This window comes from Geotrypetes seraphini, chromosome 6, assembly GCF_902459505.1.
Source record: "Geotrypetes seraphini chromosome 6, aGeoSer1.1, whole genome shotgun sequence".
Lineage (NCBI taxonomy): Eukaryota > Metazoa > Chordata > Amphibia > Gymnophiona > Dermophiidae > Geotrypetes > Geotrypetes seraphini.
Genome location: NC_047089.1, coordinates 53,938,794 through 53,963,264, shown reverse-complemented (window position 1 = coordinate 53,963,264; position 24,471 = coordinate 53,938,794). Strand labels below are relative to the sequence as shown.

At 40.9% G+C, this 24,471-nt stretch overlaps 1 protein-coding gene across 1 annotated transcript in view; it reads right to left on the bottom strand.

Moving 5' to 3' along the window:
- Window positions 1-24,471, bottom strand: part of NBEA (neurobeachin) — an 812,633-nt gene that overhangs the window by 8,006 nt on the left and 780,156 nt on the right. Inside the window, 2 exon segments of the mRNA XM_033948014.1 lie at window positions 428-624; window positions 11,483-11,584. Coding sequence (XP_033803905.1) covers window positions 428-624; window positions 11,483-11,584 — 299 coding nt within the window.

The following is a 24,471-nucleotide window of genomic DNA, read 5'->3' as shown; positions in this document are numbered from 1 at the left end:
CTATATAATAAAGACTCATTTGGTTGGATTGGACATTAGAGAATGACTTGGGGGACACATTTTTCCCCATCCCTGTGAGTTCTTTTCCTGTCCCTGCCCCATTCCTGCAAGCTCTGTCCTCATCTGCACAAACCTCAAACACTTTAAAACCATAAGTGTTCGAGGCTTGTGTGTTTAAGGCAGAGCTCACAGGAATGGGGCAGGGACAAAACTTGCGGGGACAGAACGGGGAAAAATTTGTCCTTGTGTCATTCTCTATTGGACATCACACTTGCCTTACACTTATATTCTAAAACAGAACCTGGACATAAAGGCTGTTATAGAATAGGCACCTTCAGCACAGTCTGTGCTTATACGGAGGCACCCAGTTGTAGAATTGCCCCAGAATATACTGTAACCTTGAAATGTTTGATATTATTAGGTTTACCCTGGTTGAGTCGTTGATTTCCATTTGACCTAAGAGCTTGCCATTTATACTAAAATTGCAGAATCGCCCTCTTTCGTAATAGATGATACAGTGGCCTTCACTGGAAACTGAAATCAAACGTGGGTACATGCAATTTTCAGGTCCCTCCAAAGCTCTGAGCAAATCTCCAGTGATTGTGTGTACTAGACAAGGTCCTTCTGAAAATTTTAAAAAATAATACATATTACAATCACAATTACATTTTTCAAATTATCATCATAAAATATTAAGTGACTGGTTCTTCCATTTTAAACTTCAAATTTTCAATGACTATAAAATTATATGTTTGTAGCTAATTCTGTTTTACAGTTTAAGGAGTTCCTGAGCACAAGTAAAAAAAATGAACAAAACCTGTTGACCCCTTTTCAATTTTTCCAAAAATGAATATCCAACAATCTTATTAATCTTGAGTTTAGTCAATTTAGTACATTTAGCGGCCCAAAGCACTAAATGCTCCGATGCTGTTCAGACGGTCATAGAATTCACATGAGCAACAGAACCTCTACTGCGAAAGATGTCAATCACAGCTTATCAACTCCTCCTCCTTCTTCATGGTCTCTTCTGCCCCCTTCAGTCCATACCAAAGCTAGTGACAGCACTACAAAAGAAGACAGGAGAAGAAGGGGTATGTGGAATTCCCTGAAACCAGAGTCTAATCTGCTCAGATGAATTTTAACAATCACTGCATAAACAGTAATGTAGTTAAAACATTAACAAGCCTCTGGGAGGAACAATGAATTTAAAAAAATACACTTTAAATAAGAAACATAAACAGCCCAAACATTTATGGAGCTCAACCTTTCCTCCCTTGTAATCTTATATACAATTCTTCATAATCCAGTAGTCTAACAGTAAAATCTTAGCTATGGAACTCAACATTAAGCTTGAGTCAGAAAGCAGGTGCATCAGATAAACTTCTGGGTGGGTGTGGATGGGGAGGGGGGTGGGGGTCAGCATACTGGAAAAGATACTATCAAGGTAGGAACCTAATCTTTTTTTCCAGTGCAATAGGGATGGAATGCTGAACCATGTACCTAAGCAGTCCCCAAAGTTTATGATGGGAGAGATGAGCCTGCACTTAGTACTGAGGACCTAAAAGCAGCATCTTCCTGTGCTGCGATGTCCACCCTGTAGAATTTGGTGAAAGTATGAATGGAGGACCAAGTCACTAATCTACAAATCTCAGGAGGAATTGCCCTTGCTTCTGCTCAAGACGAGGCCACTCCTCTTGTCAAATGCACCTTCAATGAGATAAGTAGCTGTTTACTACAACTGATGTATGCAGAAGATATCTTGGCACCGAAGCCCCAGACACAAAAATGCTCTTCAAACTAGTAAAGAACCTCACTGACACCAAACCTCTCCTAGCCACTCATGGAAACCACCCACCAACAGCCTCCCAACTAGCTGACCACTACAAAAGCAAGATCACCACAATCAGATCCACCTTCAATAACTCAACAACCTTCCTCGATGAGATAATAATTTAACCTACAATGGAAGAAGCCACAGCAGCCGACAGGACCTGGACCAACTTCCCACTAGTTCAATGGTCTGATATGGTCCGTCTCTACAAAAAATACAGCAAAGTAACATGCGACCTGAATAACTGTCCCTCATATCTCCTAACAACCGCCACCCCTAAATCCAGAGCCAACCTCATGCAATGGATTCAAACCACACTCACAGAAGGTCAATTCCCACTTGAACTAGGTGAGATTATAATCACCCCACTATTGAAAGATCTCAAAGGCCCAATAGACACCCCCTCCAACTATAGACCCATCGCTTCAATCCCACTAAACGTTAAACTAATAGAAGGTCTAGTAGCACAATACCTCACCAACTACCTAGAAACCCATAACCTACTTCACCCTTCTGAATCAGGATTCAGAACCAACTATAGTACAGAGACATTATTAGCAACACTACTAGACCCATCCCGACAGCACCCCAGTAAAGGAAGAAGGATGTTGCTAATTCAACTCGATCTCTCTGCTGCATTCGACCTGGTAGACCACACCATACTACTTCAGATACTAGACGCCATAGGGATCACAGGAGGGGTATACAAATGGTTCCAAGGATTCCTAAAAACAAGAACGTTTAGAGTTAAATCAAACGATCATAAATCGGACCCCTGGTCTAATCCCTGTGGAGTTCCACAAGGGTCACCGCTGTCGCCCATGAACCCAAGACACCACCTCATTAGGCAACCTAAAAACAACACTGGAAGCAGTGAAAGAATGGATGGTAGACCACAAATTGAAGCTGAACTGGACAAAACAAGATTTCTACTACTTGAAAAGGACAAAACCCCATCAATAACAGAATTAGAAATAAATGTCGCCAAATACCCCATACAGCCCTCTCTCAAAATCCTTGGAGTGTCGATAGATAGATGCTACACAATGCAGGTCCAAATCAACAAAACTACTCAAAAAGCATTTCTCATCATGCACAATCTACGAAAAATAAAGAAAATTCTTCGACAAAGAACATTACAGGATCATAGTCCAATCCCTTGTCTTAGGACTAGTGGACTACTGTAATATCCTCTACCTACCATGCCCCATGATCTTGATAAATCAACTACAGACCATTCAAAATACAGCCCTCAGACTGATCTATTCACTTGGAAAATTTGACCATATCACCAATGCATACATAGATTCACACTGACTACCGATAAGAGCTTGAATTCAATTCAAATTTTACTGTCTATTATTCAAAACAATAAACGAATCTGCACCCACCTACCTAAACAACCGCTTAAATCGAAACCGCACATCCAGACTAAGAAGAACCCAGATCCCATTCTCCTACCCACCACTCAAGGAAACTCAGTGCAAGAAGATGTACGACGACCTCCTAGCGACGCAGGCAGCGAAGCTGGACTCCTCCATCTCCAACATGTTGACAACTACAAGTGACTTTAAATCATTTCAAAAAGAAATCAAAACTCTGATATTCAAAAAATCTTTCCAGTCTTCTTACCCCCCTCCACCGCCTCCTCCCCCCTCCATGCAAATTTCCAGCTGACCTCCTACCCCTCTTCTAATTTTCCCTCAATGACTCTATCATGTAACCAGCCTCTAAACTGGAACTTCCCTACATGTAATCCTCAAATCTCCACCCTTCCTTCAATTTCTCCTCAAAGCCTCTACTATGTATCCAACTCCTAAATTGTAACTTCCTGGAAATGTCCAGCTATTTTCGTATGTAATCCGCTTAGAACTGCAAGGTACAGGCGGAATAGAAGTCACTAATGTAATGTAATGTAATATCTAGAGATGGCAGCCTTGGAAGCGTGTCTGCCTTGCGTCGCCTGATTGGTTAACATGAAAAAATGATCTGAGAGATGAAACTCATTGGTCACCTCCACGTAACACAACAGGACTCTCCTGATGTCCAAAATTTTTAAAGCTTTGTCTTACTTCTTGTACCCTGTGGGGTGAAATACTGGTAACCTAACCTCATGGTTTACATGAAATGCCAAAATGACCTTCGGTAGGAAGGAGGGAACTGTATGTAAGGTCACTCCAACTTCCATGATTCTGAGGAACAACTTTGCACGAAAGGGCCTGAAATTCTGAGATTCTCCTGGCAGAAGTAATTGTCACCAAGAAGACTGCTTTAACTGACAGATTCATGAGGGAGGCCTCCAGTAAGGGCTCCTATGGAGTTCTGCTGAGTCCCTCTAAAATTATATTAAGATTCCAGAAGCATGCGATCCCTGCTACTTTAACTCTAAGAGACACTGCTGCCAATTTCTTGTCAAGGCTCTCCTGGAGGAACACCATGCCATGTCATAAGACCAAAGTGCCCCAGATCTTCTAGGGCAGTTGGTTCCTGTGAGAGCAAGCCTGGATGCATTTGGAGTCTGAGACTTTGCTTCTTTTGTAGTCATATGAAATCCGCATATCACGGGTACCTGGACCAATCTGGTGCTACTGTTCCCGTATGAAGTGCTATTCGTTGGATCACCGAGACTATAATGGACCAGGGAAGAAATACATCCATTAGCCTTGCATCTCAGGCCATGTTTGAACCAAGGCATCTAGCCATGTTCGTATCTTCAGCATTCGCCTTTTTGTTCTTTGCAGTCACCATGAGATGGAACGTCAGATGACCATATCTCCTCACCATGGCCTGGAACACTTTCAGGGACAATAACCAATCTCCTGGGTCTAATGTCTGCTTGTTGAGATCCACTTAAACATTGTCCACTCCAGCCATGTGCACTGCAGAGATTGCCAGCAGATGAATTTCTGACAAATAGAACAATGCTTTTGCCTCATGCCGAAGCGGAGAGCTCCTGGTGCCCCCCTACTTGTTGACATAGGCCACTAAAGTGGCAATGTCGGAGAAGACTCTGACTGTTTTGGAACTTTCTGTGTTCTGGGAAGATTGTGATGTGAAGGTAAGCTTCTGTCAAATCTAGGGCGGCTAGAAACTCTCCTAGTTCCACTACTGAGATGACAGAACGAACAGTCTCTATCTGTTACTGAGGAACTCTCAGGGCCGCATTGACATACTTGAGATCCAGGATGGGCCTCCATTTCTCTGAGCCTTTCTTAGGCATGACATAGTATATAGAATATCTGCCAGAGCCCGAGTCTTCTGGAGGAACTGGTTCTATGGCTTGAATATATAGCAACCTTCGCAATGTTGCCTGGACCCTTTTTGCTTTTTCTGACTGGCCTTCTAGCGAATCCACGAACCAGTCAGAGAGAGGGCATGCAAACTCTATCTTGTAACCTTCTCTGATAATCGTTATCTGGTCCCAGGCCTCCAGATGGTCCAAAAGCTGACCTCCAATCTTCAGGAGCCTGAACCTCGGTTCATTTGGTTCTTGGAGAATTTCTGTCTGGAACCCTGAAAGGCTCTCTGGGTATATGTACCTGTGGAGTACTGGTGACAGGACCTATGAAAGGACCCCTAGCTCTGTCTTCTAGCTGCTCTGGATCTGCTGTTTGGTATAGATCATGGTTGGCAATCTTGCATACTGGCCATAAGATCTTGCATACTTGCCAAACAGCATCTGACTCCTGAACTGGAGCCTGTTCTGCATTGCTTTAGAGGTCGAATCACCCGCCCACTGCCTGATCCAAAGCATACGATGGGAGGACATTGAAAATGCTGAGACTTTTCCCATGACTGATTATATCATAGAGTGCATGTGCTATATAGTCTATTCCTGCCAACACAAGCTGAAGCAGGGGCTCAGAATCCATCAGGCTCAGATTTCATAGCCTAGAATAACAGGCGTGTGTTACGAAGGAGACTGTGGCTCCAGCCTTAATCCTTAAGGCTAGAATCTCAAACTGCCTCCTAAGGACCATATCCACTTTGCGGTCCTGTGGATTCTTTAAAACCACACCTCCCTCATAACCATGGAATCCACCTTTGGCATAGCAAACATTTACTGAAATTCATGATCCATGGGATACAGTTTAGCCATGGTTTTCAGGTAACCTCAAGGACCCTTTTTTTTGGGAGGGGGTGTCTCTCAGGGCTCTGTGACTAGGATCTTCATGCCTGGGTACCACGGAAAAGATGTGGGTTGAGCCCGGACCCTGCTCAGAAGAGAACACTGAGAGGACAAGGTTTGTGGAGGGTCTATCTTTAGTTCTTGAAGGGACCCTGTAATGATCTCCATCAAAGCGGAAGACTTAAAAAAATCAGCAAATTGAGGAATCCTCGCCCTGGTCTATGTTCGATACCGCCTCCTGGTCTTCTAGATAGGAGGTTGCTTTCCCACCAGGGAACCCTATCTTTAGGACAGCAAAAGGGTTAAATCCAACCCCTTGTCCTCTGAGTCCCTGTCCAATAGACCAGTGATTCCCAACCCTGTCCTGGAGGAACACCAGGCCAATCGGGTTTTCAGGCTAGCCCTAATGAATATGCATGAGAGAGATTTGCATATGATGGAAGTGATAGGCATGCAAATTTGCTTCATGCATATTCATTAGGGCTAGCCTGAAAACCCAATTGGCCTGGTGTTCCTCCAGGACAGGGTTGGGAACCACTGCAATAGACCATCAGAGTCCAGAATAGACTCCACTCTCAGGGAAGAAGCGCTCTGAGTATCCAGAGGGGTCAGCACACTGGTGCACTTATCAACGGACCTGATAGGTGGAGGTCTGCCTTGTGCATAAGACTTCCAGAGGAAATTAATGAACTCTGGGGTAAATACCTGAGAGGGCAACTCTTCTTGCCCCTTAGGGTGGAACTAATGCCCTTTCTTGGGCTGCAAAGTATCTATGCCCTTACGGTGCACAGGGTCACTATCCAGGGGCTCCAAAAGTGTTTCATTCCCCGCTATGGGACCATCTGCCTTTCTCCAGCCCTAGAGGCCTATGGAGGGGCTAAGCCTGAAGCTCCCGTCCCTCCATCCCAAGCTGCGTAGCACGTGGTACAATGGCAAACTTCAGCCACTCACCCAAGCAAATAAAGCATGATATAGGGGTACTAGGGTATGAGGATTCCATCCCTATCAGTTTTGAGTCAAAATGAAGTGTTTTGAAGAAGTTTGAGAATTAAGAAAAAAATGGGGAAATCCAAGATGGCTACCATGGCAGCGTTTTGCCATCAAAACAGTTTAAAAATCCAAGTTTCCAAGTTTATTTAATTTTTGATATACGTTTATCAAATATACAGTATACCTAAATGGTTTACAATTCTAAAATGTTATTAAAAAAGAAGAAAAATTAGAAGGGGGACAATACAAGCTGACTTACTGGAACCAAAAGGAAGAAGTGGGAAATGGTAAGAGATTAAGTACATCGAGAAAAAAAAATCATAAGAGGGAGGGATGCGAGGGAAGGGGATTGAAACAAGAGGGTAGGGTAGGGTTCTCTTCAAAAGAAGCATTTTGATTCGGTGTTACCGACTACATGGAAACTGTTTGGACTCTTATTGAAATGGATTATTATTATGGATGGGGGTAGGGTGTTTTATAAGTTTAAAATATGTCTAAGTGGATAAATGTGTAATTTTATGTTTAAAATATGTAGTGAATTACGGAATTATGATAAATTTATAGATACTTGAATGATAAAGAATAGTTTGGGTGGGGGGGTTATTGATCTGTAAGAATCTTATAATATTTTAAATGATGTATATAGTGTAAATGTTTTATTTATTGTTCTTCACTTATTGAAATTATTTTAAAATTAATAAAGATTATTTAAAAAGAAATATAAAAAGTCAGAAGGTGTAGGCGTCTTCGAAAAGGAATGTTTTTAGTTTAGACTTGAACTTTTCAAGAGATGTTTCTAGTCAGATGTCCGACGGAAGGGCGTTCCATAGAGTAGGGGCAATGACAGAAAAGATAGTTTTACGGGTTGTGTCGAGAAATAATTCATGGATAGATGGGACTATAAGCAGATTTTGAGTTTTGGATCAGAGAGTCCTGGTAGGAGCATAAGGAATTAGAAGTTTATCAATGAAAGCCGGTGAATTGAACTGTTTGGTTTTGAAAGTTACTAGAAGTGTTTTGTAGGTGATACAGTGAGGAATGGGTAGCCAGTGTGCTTTATACAAGAGGGGGGGGGGGGTGACATGGTCAAATTTTTTTGCTTTGTAGATTAGTTTAAATGCAGTGTTTTGCAAGAGTTGAAGCCGGCAAATTTCCTTTTGTATAATGCCTTGATACAGGGCATTGCAGTAGTCAATGTTGGAGATAACAAAAGAGTGAATCAGAATGTTGATGGGGGGCAGGGTTCTAAGAGAGAAACGAATGAGTCTTAGTTTGTAAAATCATTTCTGAGTAACCTTGCTGATTTAATGATGAAAACTGAGATCTTCATCAATGATAACTCATAGGAGTTTGATTTTGTTGTCAATTTGAATTGGGCATGAATCAATACTGATTGGCTGCTTCAGAGTTACTTTTGGAAAGGTAGAGAAAAATATGCCCTTGGAATTAGAAATGTTCAGGTAAAGTTTATTTTGTCGCAGCCAAGAGCTAATTTTGTTAAGTTTATTGTTGATTTCTACTGTTTTTCGGGTGCATTAGAATTTAGTGGGGTGAGCCAATTGAATGTCATCGGCATACATGAAAATAGTAAAGTCTACGGATTGTGCCAAGGTGAGTAGTGGACTCATGAAGATATTGAAAAGGAGGGGGAGAAAGAATGGAACCCTGTGGGACTCTATAGGTTTGAGTTATGGTCGAGGATGTGGCATTATTGACCCAGACTTTTAATTCCGATTTTGAAAGTAGGAAGTGAACCATTGCAGAGATGTCCCAGCAATACCTATGCTTCAGAGCTGACCAAAAACTTCAAAAAATAGGTTTTTAGAGGAAGGGGGCCAAAGACCTAACTGCAGAAACAGACAAAAAACAGTTTTCAAGAACATTCCCCCCCTCCCCCCTGATTTTCCCCATAGACTGTCACAACTTTTACTCACAGACCATGTGCTAGGGAAATGGTGCTGCAGCCTGCTTTAGCTCCTTTAACGTGTAGTTGGATTTGGAGGGATTCTCTGTCTGAAGCTGCCGGTCAGCTGCCTCACCGAGATCTGACCTTAATCGGACTGATCCTCAACCCCCCCCCCCCAAGCCGCAACTGACATAGTAAAAACAAAACAAAATAAGGGGGGAGCTGAAGCTGCAGCAAGTACTGTGAGCACACCAAAGGAACGCTATTGATGACTAACAGCCTGCATTCAAGCTCCTGACTAAGTTAAGGAAGCGAGCAACTGCCGAGGGACCAAAACCCTGATCTCCACAAATCTTCAGCAGTCTGGCTGTACAGGTCCTTTAAGCATGCACCTGCCAGCTGCAGACCTAAACATCTTCTCCTCTCTAAGCAGGCAAAGCAGTCCTTTGAAGCTGTGTAAAAGCTGCAAACAAAGCAATAAAACAAAAAAGATACCGCAAAATAATAAAGAAATAACCGGAGCAGATCAACACCTTCATGCTCGCCTGTATAATGAAGAACTGAAGGGCACAGCAGAGACCATGGAGAAGGAATTGAAAAGCTATGATTTTCATCTTTTGTAATATGCTTGCAATTACAGATGGACAACTTTACTATTCGGCATACCACCCCTATTGCACTGGAATAATGTTTTATCACATGGTGTGTGCATGAGGATGCCTGAGCGCACCCTGTGGTAAGCTCTTTTAAGCTCTGATAAGCAAGTGCTAGTGTTTACCACAGTTTGGTAAAGAGACCCCTACATATATTTAGCATATATATATATATATATACATATATTTACATATATATATAAAAAACAACACCACACATACAGATAGGGCAATTGTGCTTTAACTATCTGGTGGCTGATGCACAACTGCCTTTGGATTTTGGTGCAAATATTTAAATTTTTATAAACTATGGGGCTCAAAACTTAAATACATCTAAAAACCCACCCAAGTCAACACTTGGACAATCTAAAAGACAGGTTGTCCAAGTGCTGATAATCAAATCTATTTTTGGGATGTATCCAGAGACTTTTTAGGCCTCTGAATGCCACTATGTGCACAGAGATAAAAGGGGCATTTCTGGAGGAGTGGTTAGGGTGGGATGTGGGCCGACCTAGACTTAGTCGTCCTGCAGGGATAATTGAAGGTTTTACAAGACTTCCTGGACAGAACTTATATGTTGTGATTTAAACAATGTAAAAACAGGTATAAGTATCCAAAGGTATACAAAGTGACCACATATTCACTGTAGAGACAAAGTAAAGACCCACACACACTCCCCCAGTGTTCACTGACTCTCTCACACCCCCGCAAAGATCAGAATAAATGCACATACCTGTCTCCAGAACATCAGCACCTAGTATAGGAAAGCCTAGTAGAGCTGAACATAGGTCTCTTAAATAGCCTGGGGGGTGGGCTAGTGAACCATAGAGAGAAGGACCCAGGCCCATAAGTCACTCTAACCACTACATTTATGATAGAACATGTACGTCCACCAAAACCCTCCCAAACTCTACTGTATTGCCATATAGGTGCCACCCACAGCCATAAGAGCTATTGGGGTTGTAAACAGGTGGATATAGTGGGTTTGGGGGATGTTCTGGGGGGGCTCAGCATAACTTAATAAGGGAGTTTTGGTGACATATTTATGTGGCACCCTTTTTGTGTAGGTCACAGCAGTGCCTTGTAAGGTGCCCCACTGCTATGTTGCCATGTCTGGGTGGCCAGTCCATCACAATGCTGGCCCCTCCCACATCCAAATGGTCTTGTTCTGGGCGTCTGGGACTTGGACAAAATTTTGATCGAGAATGTGGTATAAAGATAGATGTACTAGCAGTCTGGACAAACAATAGCCTGGACGTCAGATAGACGATTTTTTGTGGAAAAAAATTTTTAGTTGTATTTTTCGAGAATGGGCATTTTCCCCATTGCTGACTTTGGGCGGCTAGCGCTATATGTCCCAATCAGACTTAGACGTATGTTTTGAATATGCCCCTCTATGTATTAATTATACAAACTGATCCATTATATCCATTAAATTCATTTGTGACTTTATGCATCATGAATCACACTCTTACATTAATTTGTAATTCAAATGAACTTGTTATATCCTCATATTTTAATAAACAAGCAGCAAATGCCTAAAGCAATTTTATTCTATACACCCACAGTAACTGATGGAATATACTGACCAGTGTGTACTCAAGATTTTAGATAGTGCTGTCTTAAAATATGTGTAGAGTGGGGGGATGGGAGTGAGGGAAGACAGGGTCACATGAGAGGGGATTCTTTAGAGCAGAGAGCACATTATATGGGTCTATGCCGATATTCAGCCCTGGTGGCTTCCTTAAATTTATTTAGTCCAGGAGATAGTCAATGCTAGTGCACGGACATGGCCTTGGATTTCTGGGGCTACATGTGCTCATTAAAAAAACCCACCCCACTGACTATCGCTGGAATGTATTTTTTTCAGACTTGAGTCAGTATGTTAAAAATCAAACTGTCCCAAGAAATAAGGAATATGCCCCATTGGATAAATGATAACCCTAAACATAAAATCTAAAATAATTTCTGACCTTTTGCTCCACTGATAACAAGTCCCAGTTCTGCACAGACTGACACACAGACAACCTCATGATCATGACCAGTTAAGACAGCTCTAGGAGCAGGATAATCACCTGTAAAAGACAATTGTGTTAAGTAAAAATGTTTTGTTTCCTTACATCATAGAAGCAAAAAATAATGTCATGAGGTAGGTAATTCTAGAAAATACGTGTGATTTTTATGCCACTTACACATGTAAATCATTACATATGAATGTTGAAATTCTGCCTGTGCGCTATTCTGTAAAGAAGTATGAATTTTGGTGAATATTTCACAGATAGGCATACACATAGGTGGGACTTATATGTCTATAAGATAGATACAGAAGTCTATAAGATACATGCATTTCCAGTATTTAGGCATGAGTACCTATGCCAGCTCTAAGGCTGGTATAAGTGCTCACACCTAAATTATACTATATACTCCAAGCAACCAAAGAAAATTAAAAAAAAAAGAAAAGTTTAAAAACAGCAATTTTATGAGCCTCAGCCCCACCCCTATACCGCATTAAATATCTTTCATAGCTGTGAGCTTTATGTGGTAATATCCTCATTGGCTCTTTTATACTGTTTAGATCATTTCTTCACTAGTGTCTATAAAGTGCACCGTAATTCGTGCTACATACCCTCAGTTCTTCTCTCAAAAGTGCTTAATCATTTTATATTCAACAAATTTCATAGTACTGTATTATTTTAGTAAATTCTAATAAATAAATCCATAAAAAACTTAGCTTCTATAGCAACTCTCTGAATTCAGTTCATAAATTTGTAGCTTCATTCATTCCTGTATTTTAATAACTCGGTTTGGGAGGGTTGGACCTGACATGTTTCGCACACTGCTGTTTCAAGGGTCTGCCTGCAAACTGCCGATATCAATCCACCCCACTTAATTTTAAAGTTAAGTGGGTTGGATTGATATCGTTTTTTTATGGAGTTGACAGACTGACAGAGGGTTGTGGTCAATGGAGATCACTCTGAGAAAAGGGATGTTATCAGTGGTGCGCTTCAAGGTTCAGTTCTTGGGCCTGTACTTTTTAACATTTTTGTAAGTGATATTGCTGAAGATACATACCTTCTGATCATCGATGCTCCATTGGTAAGATTTGTCTCTTTGCGGATGATACCAAAATCTGCAATAGTGTAGACACCTCTGATGGTGTGGAGAACATGAGGAAGGATCTAGTGAGGCTTTAGGAATGGTCTGAAATGAGGCAGCTAAGATTTACTGCTAAGAAATGCAAGGTCATTCATTTGGGCTTCAAAACCCTGAGGGAATGGTACAGTTTAGGGGTAAAGAACTTCTGTATATGAAAGAGCAGTAGAACTTGGGTGTGTTAATATGTGATGATTTTCAAGTGGCCAAACAGGTTGAAAAGGTGACGGCAAAAGCTAGAATGGCCACTAAGAAAAATTGGTATTGATGCTCTTGAATAAGATCCTAGTGAGATCTCATTTAGAACATTGTATACAATTCTGGAGACCACACCTTCAAAAAAATATAAACAGGATGGAGTCGGTCCAGAGGAAGGCTACTAAAATGGTTGGTGGTCATCATACAGCTTATGGGGACAGACTTAAAGATCTCAATATGTATACTTTGGAGGAGAGATGTGAGAAGGGAGATATAATAGAGATGCTGAAATACATATATGGCATAAATGCGCATGAGGCGAGTCTCTTTCAATTGAAAAGACACTCTGGAGTGAGGAGGCATAGGATGAAAGGGGATAGATTCAGAAGCAACCTCAGAAAATACTTTTTCACGGAAATGGTGTTGAATGCTTGGAATGGCCTCCAAATGGAGATGGTGGAGACATATAGTGTATCTGAATTCAAGAAGGCTTGGGACAAGTATGTTGGCTCCCTAAGGGAGAGGAGGGGATAGTAGATGCCATGGTTATGCAAACTAGAGAGGCCATATGGTCTTTAACTGCCTTTATTTTTCTATGTAACTTATCTGCTGTTACATTATGAAGACATTGTTCGTAAAATTTATAACATTGCAATCACCCTAGAGCAGTGGTTCCGAACCCTGTCCTGGAGGACCACCAGGCCAATCGGGTTTTCAGGCTAGCCCTAATGAATATGCATGGAGCATATTTGCATGCCTGTCACTTCTACTATATGCAAATTTATCTCATGCATATTCATTAAGGATAGCCTGAAAACCCGATTGGCCTGGTGGTCCTCCAGGACAGGGTTGGGAATCACTGCCCTAGAGAACAAGTGGAGCAACTGTACATTTTGTACAGGGAAACTTCTCTATAGCAGCAACTGCTTCAAAATAAATATTTTTAGGTCTAGATAAAGTAGGTTGAAATGCATTCAAACTTAACCAAAGAGCTGAAATTCAGAGCAATAAAAAAAATTTGATGGTATAGACACAAGTGCTTCCTTGTTGTGTAATGCCATCTCCTTATGCATAATGGAGACCTCACTTTGAATGATAACCCTTAGCTTTGTTGACTTTCAGAATGCCAAAACTTCAGCCTTTCCAGACCTCACCTGAACTAGTTCATTGATGCCATTTGTCTGAGTCAAATCATCTATATTCTCTATTCCTGCCTGTACATTTAGCCAAGCCAAATGTAATCACGCTTTCAGCTAAAGGGAAAGCAACCAAACTTACCACCACATCACCTCCCATACAACGTGCTCCAAGTTGCGGCATGAACCATATATGAGTTCACTGGGCTATATAAGGAATGGGAGTCTCTGATATCATGGGGTAGGAACAGCTCTTCATCTTTCTTTTTTCCGTAGGCAGATCTTAAAGTAGAGCTTGGAGCTGCTAGAGCATCAGCATTATCTTGACTCCATATCCTCCCCTTCCCCCTGGATCATCATCCCATATTGTTGTGGACCAAACTGTTTTCTGCTTTCTTAACAAGAGTATATCACTATATGGAAGACAAAACTTTGACAAAACTCAAAGACGCAATTAATATCCCCACAGTCCTGAAATTCTTTCAGTTCAAGCTTTAAGATACATACCTTCTGATCATCGATGCTCCATTGGTATTTCGGGGATTAAAATATGACCTGGTAGATAACAAAATGTCCTTGCAAAGATAACAATTAAATTAGAAGGGGCAACAAACCTAAGTATGGACATTGGAATAGGGTAAGCCACTGGGGCCATGGCCCAAGCAATATTTTGTCCACACAACATCAGTTTGTGGATGGTGGTGGAATTAATTTGTTTGGCTCACCCAACCAAAACTCTATTCCACTGCCCCTAAACCCAAGAACAGATAGTGGATGTTTAGGGACTACAAAAGAGCTTTCTTTAAAAAATAAGAGAATAGGTCTACAATATTAATCTCATTATTCAATTACTTTATTAAATATTATCCCCAAAAATTCCTTAAAATAGAGACAGAGAGGTAGCAATTCTGTAAATTGGCACCAAGATTCAGGTGCCCCAGTGTCATACAGAGAGGACCAATTCTATAAACACTATCAACACCAAGATACTGTTATAGAAAAAGTGGCATACCCAGGGAGCACACCCCCTCCTCTGGCTGGAGCACCTCCCTCATCCAGGCACTGGGAAGGTGTGTGGACTGGTCACAGGGTTAGGGGATGCCTGCACGTGGCCATCAGCTCTGCTGGTACCCCATCCTGGAACAGGAAGTAACATAGTAAATGATGACAGATAAAGACCTGAATGGTCCATCCAGTCTGCCCTGTAATCACATGCATTACAATTTCATGATTAAATTAAAATGTTTTTTTCCTTTGTTATTTCTGGGCCATAGACCTTAGAAGTCCATCTGGTACAGTCCTTAGGTTCCAACTATTGGAATTGCCATTAAAGCTCACTCAAGCCTATCCAAACCATCTCCTTAACTGGATTCGGACTGTGAAAGTTTGCTCATTTATATTCTAATTAGCGATTCTCATCCCATACTTTTTTGAATTCCATCACAGGTTTCCTCTCCATAACCACCAGGAGGGCATTCCAGGCATCTACCACCCTTCTCTGTGAAAAAGAAATTCTTAACATTACTCTTAAGTCTACCACCCCTCAACCTCAATGTATGTCCTCTAGTTTTACCAATTTGCCTTCTCTGGAAAAGATTTGGTCCTATTTTAATAACTTTCAAAGAATTAAATGTCTATCATATCATCCCTCTCCCCTCTCTCCTCCAGAGCAAACATGTTGATGTCTTCTAGTCTCTTCTTGTACTTCTTTTGGTGCAAACCTCCTACCATTTTCATCACTTTCTTCTTGACCCCTTTGAGACTATTTTTATCTTTGGCCAGGTACAGCCTTCAAAACTGAACACAATACTTCAAGTGGGGCCTCACCGATCTGTAAAGGAGCATCAACACCTCTTTTCTGCAGGTTACACCTCTCTATATACAGCCTAGCATCCTCCTGGCTACAGCCACCACCTTGTCACACTGCTTTGTCGCCTTCAGATCTTCAGACACTATCACCCCTAGGTCCCTCTTCCCATCCATGCATATCAGCCTCTTGCCTCCCAGCATATACATTTTCCTGGGATTTCTGCTCCCCAAATACATCACTCTGTACTTCTTTGCATTGAATTTTAGTTGCCAGACATCAGACCATTCTTCTAATGTTTGCAGATCCTTTTTCATGATTTCCACTCCCTCCGGGGTGTCCATCTGTTACCAATCTTGGTACCATCCGCAAAAAAGCAAACCTTTCCCTTCTAATCATTTGGCAATATTGCTCACAAACATATTGAACAGAATCGGTCCCAGCACTGATTTTTAAGGGCCTCCACTACTCACCTTTCCTTCCTCCAAGCAAATTCCGTTAACCACTACCCTCTAACGTCTGTCCTTCAACCAGTTTCTAATCCAGTTCACCACTTTGGGTCCTAACTTCAGTCAGTCGTTTGTTCAAGAGCCTCCTATGAGGAACCGTGTCAAAGGCCTTGCTGAAATCTAAGTAAACTATATCTAGCATACTTCCTTGATCTATTTCTCTGGTCATCTAGTCAATGAATTCAATCAAATTCGTCTGGCACAATTTACCTCTGGTAAACTCATGTTATCTCAGATCTTGTAACCAATTTGATTCTACAAATTTCACTATCCTCTCCTTCAGCAACACTTCATTTTTCCAATAACCAAAATGAGGCTTACCAGCCTGTAGTTTCCAGCTTTATCTGTTTGACTACTTTTACATCCGCTCTTCTCCAATTCCACAGAATCACTCTCATCTCCAGGGATTTATTGAACAAATCTTTAAGTGGATCCGCCAGAACCTCTCTGAGCTCCCTCAATATCCTGGAATGGATCCAGACCGGTCCCATGGCTTTGTACATTTTCAATTTTTCAAGTTGTTCATAAACACTTTTTTCCATGAATGGCACAGTATCTACTCTATTCTCACTTGAAATTTTGCCTGCCAATTATGGTCCTTTTCCAGAAGTATTTGTTTAGCAATTCATTGCATTTCTCAGTCTCACAATCCCATTTTTCATCTTCCTTCTTTTACTAATATACCTGAAAAAAAAATTTGTCTCCATTTTTTATATTTCTAGCCATTTGCTCTTCCACCTGTGCTCATATGTATCTCTCTCTTGGCTTCTTTCATTTTCATCGATTATTCCTTTTTGTGCTCCTCTTCTTTAATATTTTTATATTTCATGAACGCCAACTCTTTTGCCTTTTTTTCTTGACCACTAGTTTGGAGAACCATATCGGTTTCCTTTTTCTCTTGTTTTTATTTATTTTCCTCACATAAAGGTTGGTAGCCATTTTTATTTCTCCTTTCAGCTTGGACCACTGTTTTTCCACTTCCCTTATATCCTCCCATCCTTTTTGCTCTTTCTTCAGATACCCCTCCACTTTACTAAAGTCCACACATTTGAAATCCAGGACTTTGGTTTGATATAACAACTAAAGTAGAGGGCGGCCACATAAAAATCAAACTGTTTGATGATCATTACCACCCAGGTGAGCACCCACTTGGACATTAGAGACACTTTCCCCATTTGTGAGCACTAGATCCAGTATCGCTTTCACCCTCATCAATTCCGTCACCATTTGTCTGAGCAGAGCTCCTTGAGGGCATTCACTATCTCTCTACTTCTTTCCAGTTCCACAGACGGAACTTTCCAATCAGCATCTGAAAGGTTAAAATCACCTAGCAACAGTATCTCTCCTTTCTTCCCCAGCTGGATATCTTAAACAAGATCTTTATCAATTTGCTGCACTTGAGTTGGAGGTCTGTAGGCAACACCCATGTAGATAGAAGTTCCATCTTCTCTTTTCAAAGCTATCCATATCGCTTCTTCTTTTCCCCAGGTTCCCTCCATTTCAGTTGCTTGGATATTGGTATTTACATAGAGAGCTACTCTTCCACTTTTTCAACCATATCTGTCCTTACTAAAAAAGATTATAGCCTGGCATGTTTGCATCCCATCTGTGGGAATCACTGAACCATGTCTCTGTGATTGCTACGATATCCAAGTCTGCATTTAACATTAGGGCTTGCAGATCATGATTTTTGTTGCCTAGATTGCGAGGATTTGTGGTCAATGCTTTCCAGTTACTTTTCTGTGGCAATTTCATTGCCACTGTATAGAATTCTAGTGTAAGTCAGCATTGGTGTGCCTAAAGGTAGATGCCAAAAGTTAAGCCAAAATCACACTTATAACTGTTAGTGTCTAGGTGTGCTCTATGTGTAATTTATAATATTCTATTAAGTTACACATGTATCTCAGAGATATGTCCATGACCTACCCATATCTGCCTATGTTTATGTCCCTATACCTACCCATTAAGCAATTTTGGCACATATTTTATAGAATAACACCTAGCAGTAATGTGCAGAAATGCTAATTAGTGACATCATTACCTACAAAAATGCACCTGTTCTATAAATTGGAGCTTACATTTAGGCAAGCCTTGTTGAATTGCTCTTGTGTTGTGATTTTTAAGGTTAACATTTATTGCTAGTGTCTACTTTTTTCTTTATCTATAAAAATAATTTATTTTTAGTGCTTTATAAAGAAGGTTTACTATAAATGTTATTTGCTAATAAAAACATAAATTGGGCTTTGATTTTACAGATCAGAACCTCCTGATCAAAATATCCCATATCACTACAAAAAGAAAAGCAGTGCTGAACTTACAGCTCCTTGTGACTATCCTGTTGAAAGTAGTATAATGAGAAATGTCAGATGTAGTCCCGAGATCAATGAAATTTCAGGCTCTGGGGACACAACATGAATAGCACTGATCTTTTTAAAGAATACCAGTCAGTGGCTGAATGTAATATATATTGCAAAGAGAAGCTCTAGAGGATTAGCGACCAAGTTCAACATACTTACCTGACAAAAAATTCAATCAGCATTTAGTTCAAGCTGCCTGCTCTACTCTCTTCTCTTTCATACAGGAGACTGATTCCAATTAAAGGGTGCAAATTAATTTTTATCACTTCTAAATTAGTTTCTCTATTTGTGAAAAAGTCCATTTTTAGATGAAAACATCTGCCCCTCACTTTTATACAATGCAATCATTTTTGCATATCTAACTAAAGACTGCCAGATTATATTCTGTTTCTAAAAGTTTCTTATTCAAAAGTGTTGGACTCAATAAAAGAAATAATAAAATGTCCAGTTAAAAGAATATGAATCAAGTTATTCAAGTTATATTTATAATATCTGACTCTGGTACATGCATAAATAATGTTCCATGAATTCTAGTTAAGTGAGAAGCAATAATTCTTTCCAAATAAAACATATTAGGGAACAGACACAAAAAAAGCGCAGATGAACAGTTCACTCTTGTTTTCTTTATTACTTTATTTTATTTGTTTCCTATTTCAATCCACCTTCCCATGGAAAGTGTTGTTTCTGTCTCCCTCCAATGTGGACTGTATTAGTAACGTAAGTGACCTTACTTTTTTCTTTTTTTAAATGAATACCATATTTCCCACAAAGTTTATCTTTGATGTAATATAAAAATGTAATAATAATTAAAAAAAAGCACAGATGATTATTTAGGATACAGTCAAAAAATGTAATAATAATTAAAAAAAGTACAGATGATTATTTAGGAAACAGTCAAAGAGTAATTAGAATTAACAGTATTCATCCCTAGCACAATGTTATATACTATCTAACAGCTACTATATACGGTATATATTCTATTACAGTATTTATCATTGTTATAGTGCTACTAGATGTAATAGACAGTCTCTAGTCTACAGAGCTTACAATCTATTCAAATTCCCTGGATGCTACATAACCCCCTTCTCCCAAACCAGTCCCATCCATTTCCTCCCTCTCCCAGATCCTACTCAGCACTTATTCATTCTTGCTGCTGTGTCAACAGACACACTATTCCACTCCAGAATGTAGAGGCAGTGGCGTACCAAGGGGGGGGGGCGGAGGGGGGCGGTCCGCCTCATGTGCATGGCCCAAGGGGGTGCACAGCTGGCCACTCACCAGGGAATAGGCTGCCGCCAGGGAAAGGCTGCCATTGCCGTCATCAGAAAGAAGCCGGCGCCGAATTCTCCCTCCCTGCTGCTTCTCTTCCCCGAGCTAAGCAACTCTAGCCGTCTGACATCAATTCTGACGTCGGAGAGGACGTTCTGGGCTAGCAAATCACTGCCTGGCTGGCCCAGAACATTCTCCCCGACGTTAGAATTGACGTCAGACAGCCAGAGTTGGTCGGCCCGCGGGAAACAAGCAGGGCGAATTCGGCGCCGGCCTGTTTCCGATGGCCAGTGGCAGCCTTTCCCCAGCGGTGGGGCAGCATGGTGGTGGTAGTGGCGGTGGAATGGGGGAGGGAAGGGAGAAAGAAAGAAATGGGGGGGGGGAGCCAGGGAGCCAGAAAGAAAGCAAGGGGGTGGGGGGTGGTATAGGGATCCAGAAAGAAAGAAAGGGGCAGGGTGAAAGAAAGAAAAAATGGGGCATGGGGAGAGAAATACAGACATAGAGAAAGAAAGGGGGCAGGGTGAAAGAAAGAAATGGAGCACGGAGAGAGAGAGAAAGACAGACATATAGAAAGAAAGGGGGCATGGAGAGAGAAAGAAAGAAGGGGACAGGATGAAACAAAGAAAAAGTTGGGGGAGGGAATGAAGTCTGGAGGAGAGGAAGCATACAGGAGGCTAAAAGAAGGGAAAAAATATTGGATGCACAGTCAGAAGAATAAAGTGCAACCAGAGACTGATGAAATTACCAAACGAAGGTAGGAAAAGTGATTTTATTTTCAATTTAGTGATCAAAATGTGTCCGTTTTGAGAATTTATATATGCTGTCTATATTTTGGACTATGGGCCCCTTTTACTAAACTGCAATAGCAGTTTTTAGCGCAGGGAGCGTCGAGAGCAGCGTGGGGCATCAGCGCAGCTCCCTGCACTAAAAAACACTATCGCGGTTTAATAAAAAGGGAGGGGATATATTTGTATATTTTTGTATAGTTGTTACTGAGGTGACATTGCATAAAGTCATCTGCCTTGACCTCTTTGAAAACCCGCGGAATATAAATGATAATTAACATTTTCTCTGCGTACAATGTGCTTTGTGTTTTTAAAATTTTATTGTTGGTAGATCATTTTGACTTGGCCACGAAGGTAACAGGGAGGGAGGGAGGAGAGCTGCTGAAAGACATCTAGTAATCCTTGCAGGCTTGACTGCAAGGAATTATTTTTGTAAAATCATGTTTTGTTAAGTGACTGGCATTATTTAGACTTTAATTTCTATGAATGAATAGAATGAAAATGATATAAAATTACTTGCTTGTTTTTATGTGCATGCGCTGAAGGAAAGTGGAGAGAGAGTGGGCTAAGGATGCTGAAGGAAAATGGGGAAGAGAGAATGGGGAGAAGACACTGATTTATAAATTGACAATTGTACAGAATATTGTTTCTTTTTATACTTTAATATAATAAGTTCAATATAAAACAATTCAAGGCTTGTGTGGATGGAATCAGGTGGTTTGTGGGGATGAGGACCAAGCTTACGGGGATTAGTCCAATAAAATGGTATTTTCATATTTCTCATTATTTGTTTTAATTTTATTTGTTAATTTGTAAAGTGGTGATTGTTATGTATCAGTTTTTCAAATTTACATCTACTGTCTTTATATTTTGCACAGTATTAGAGGACATGTATTACTGTTTTTGTGGTGTTGTGGTGTTGCATTGTATGCAGAGTGGTTTCTTGGCAGTTCAGTTGAACTTTTGTCTACATATTTATATTTTTAGTTTATGATTATTCCATATTGGGCAAAGATGTATCTGTCTGTGTGTATGTATGAAAGGGACATGGCTTTCTGATAGCATCGACTGTACTGGATCAATTGACTGTGCAGGATCTGGTTTGTTTAGTTTTACAATGTATGTGTTGGTGTTCTAGTGCTCACTGCAGTGTTTAAGATGCTGCCTTTTCCTAGGTACACTCTTGTTGTGCGATATGTAGATTGTTACTAAAAATCATATTTTTCATATAGATGGGGGGGAGGGTGTCAAAAAATGATGGGCCCCGGGTGTCACATATGCTAGGTATGCCACTGTGTAGAGGTGATACTATGAAAACAGAATACAGTGGTACCTTGGATTACGAGCATAATCCGTTCCAGGAGCATGCTCATAATCCAAAATGCTCGTTTATCAAAGCAAGTTTCCCCATAGGAAATAATGGAAACTCGTTTTGATGCGTTCCCCCCCCGATGAGAACCGGCATTGCTCCCCCCGAAGGCCCCTCTTGCGATCCGGCACCCCCCCCCCCCCCGCCACGATCCGGCACCCCACCGACGTGATTGGGCACCCCCCGCCACGATCCAGCACCCTCCCCTGACGCGATTGGGCACCCACCCCGCTTCTTACCCTCATCTGGGCACCGGCACCAGCATGTCCTGTGCTTGGTGCCGGTGCCCGAAGATCGGCCTCCTCTTCTGCTGGGCCTTGAGCATCTGCACTTATCTTAAGCTGATCGGCACACCGACAGAGGCCAGCGTTTCACCGACAGGCTACATCAGGGTGTGACCCGACCGATCAGTCTTATAAAGAGCGAAAACAAACGCTTCAAAAAAGTCCAAGAAATGGCTTCTGTCGGTGTGCCGATCAGCTTAAGATAAGTGGTTTTATCCTCTATCAAGAATTTTTGCATATGTGAAGTAATAGTTATTTGCTCGAAATGCTCAAGTTGAAACGAAGGTTTTGCCTGTGAGGTTACCGCTTAACCACCTTTATTCCACCTTTGTGGCGGTGGGAGGGCCTTTTCTGAGGCTTTTTCCTTCTTTTTAGAGCGGATTTAGAGCTGTTACTCACTTCACAGTGCTTCTGCAAAATATATTCTCACTATAACATCTTATGACCACAATTGTCTCCAATTGAAAGTGTTGGTTATACATATGCTAGGTGCGCCACTGCTCAATCCAAGCATCCTCAGGGTTTTTCTACCTAGTGAATGCTTGTAACACAACTGATCCTCATGTATTTGGGGGGACATGATAGAGACATGATAGACTTACAAGATCATGAAGGGCATGGAGAAAGTGGAGAGGGGACAGATTCTTCAAACATTCGAAAACTACAAGAATGAGAGGGCATTTGGAAAAATTAAGAGGGGACAGATTTAGAACCAATGCTAGGAAGTTCTTCTTCACCCAAAGGATGGTGGACACCTGGAATGCGCTTCCAGAGGGTGTGATAGGACAGAGTACGGTTTTGGGGTTCAAGAAGGGATTAGATATTTGATAAGAGGGGATGTGGGTGGGTTTATTTTATTCATCTCATAATATAAATAATTTATCATTATATCTTGTTGTATTGTATGAAATTTTCAAAGGAAGGGGAGAGGGTGGGTTTATAATTTGAGTAATAGTTGGTATACTTATTAAGTATTATATACTTTTTCAATATTATAGTAAAGGATTATATAATGATACGTTGTATTTACAGTGATGCATGAAGGAATATCAAGTGTGTACTCAATGAAATTGTATAAATTTATGTGATACACTTGTTGTTATATAAAAATAAATAAAAAACTTAAAACGAAAAAGAAGGGATTAGATAATTTCCTGAAGGAAAAGGGAATAGAAGGGTATAGACAGAGGATTACTATACAGGTCCTGGACCTGATTGGCCGCCGCATGAATGGACTTGCTGGGTGTGATTGACCTCTGGTCTGACCCAGCAGAGGCACTGCTTATGTTCTTATGTATTTGTTCCTGAAATGCACATATTCCCCTACTAAGCTGCTAAGTTATTTGAAGGAAGTCACTCAAGGTGATGTACAGCAAGATTAATTCAAATATAAGAAACAGACAATTACAGCAGTAAAAATAATCCAATTACAATACAAAGTACAGTGCCAACACAATATATGATAAAACATTTAATAAACAGCATAGGGTGTAAGCAAAGATAGAATCAAACTAGACTGTAAGCTCATCAGAGCAGGGGCCGTCTATTAATGTACAGCGCTGCATATGCCTTTCAGCGCTATAGAAATGTTAAAAAGTAGTAGTACTAGGTCAGAATGGTGCTTGAAAATTATCTCAGCTAGGAAAGGACTGGATAAACCTGTCCTGCTATAGTATCTGTAACTGATGTCACTCATTATGTGTGTGACTAGCAATGAGGGAGAATAGGGTGGGGAGACAGGTGGGAAGATCTTTGCTGCTTCCTCCTAAGTTTTTGGTTTGGCTCCTAAATCCAAAGAAAATTTGTCATGTCCTGTCTTACAAGTTTACTCTGTGAAAGCTGCCCCTTCCTCAATTAATCACAGCTATACCCCTGCATTAGCTCTTCTCTATCATGGTCTTTGTCATTTTAACTCAGACTCTACTCCTTGGAGCTTACAATCTAATCAAAACAGAAGATGCACAACAGCAACAAATAAGAAGCTCTGCCTCATTTATGTCTCTGAAAATCACAGTCTAAATGTTCTAGTGTTTTTTTAGAAATCATGATAAAAACAACAGTAAAACTATGATAATCTATTAATGAGAAAGCTTTT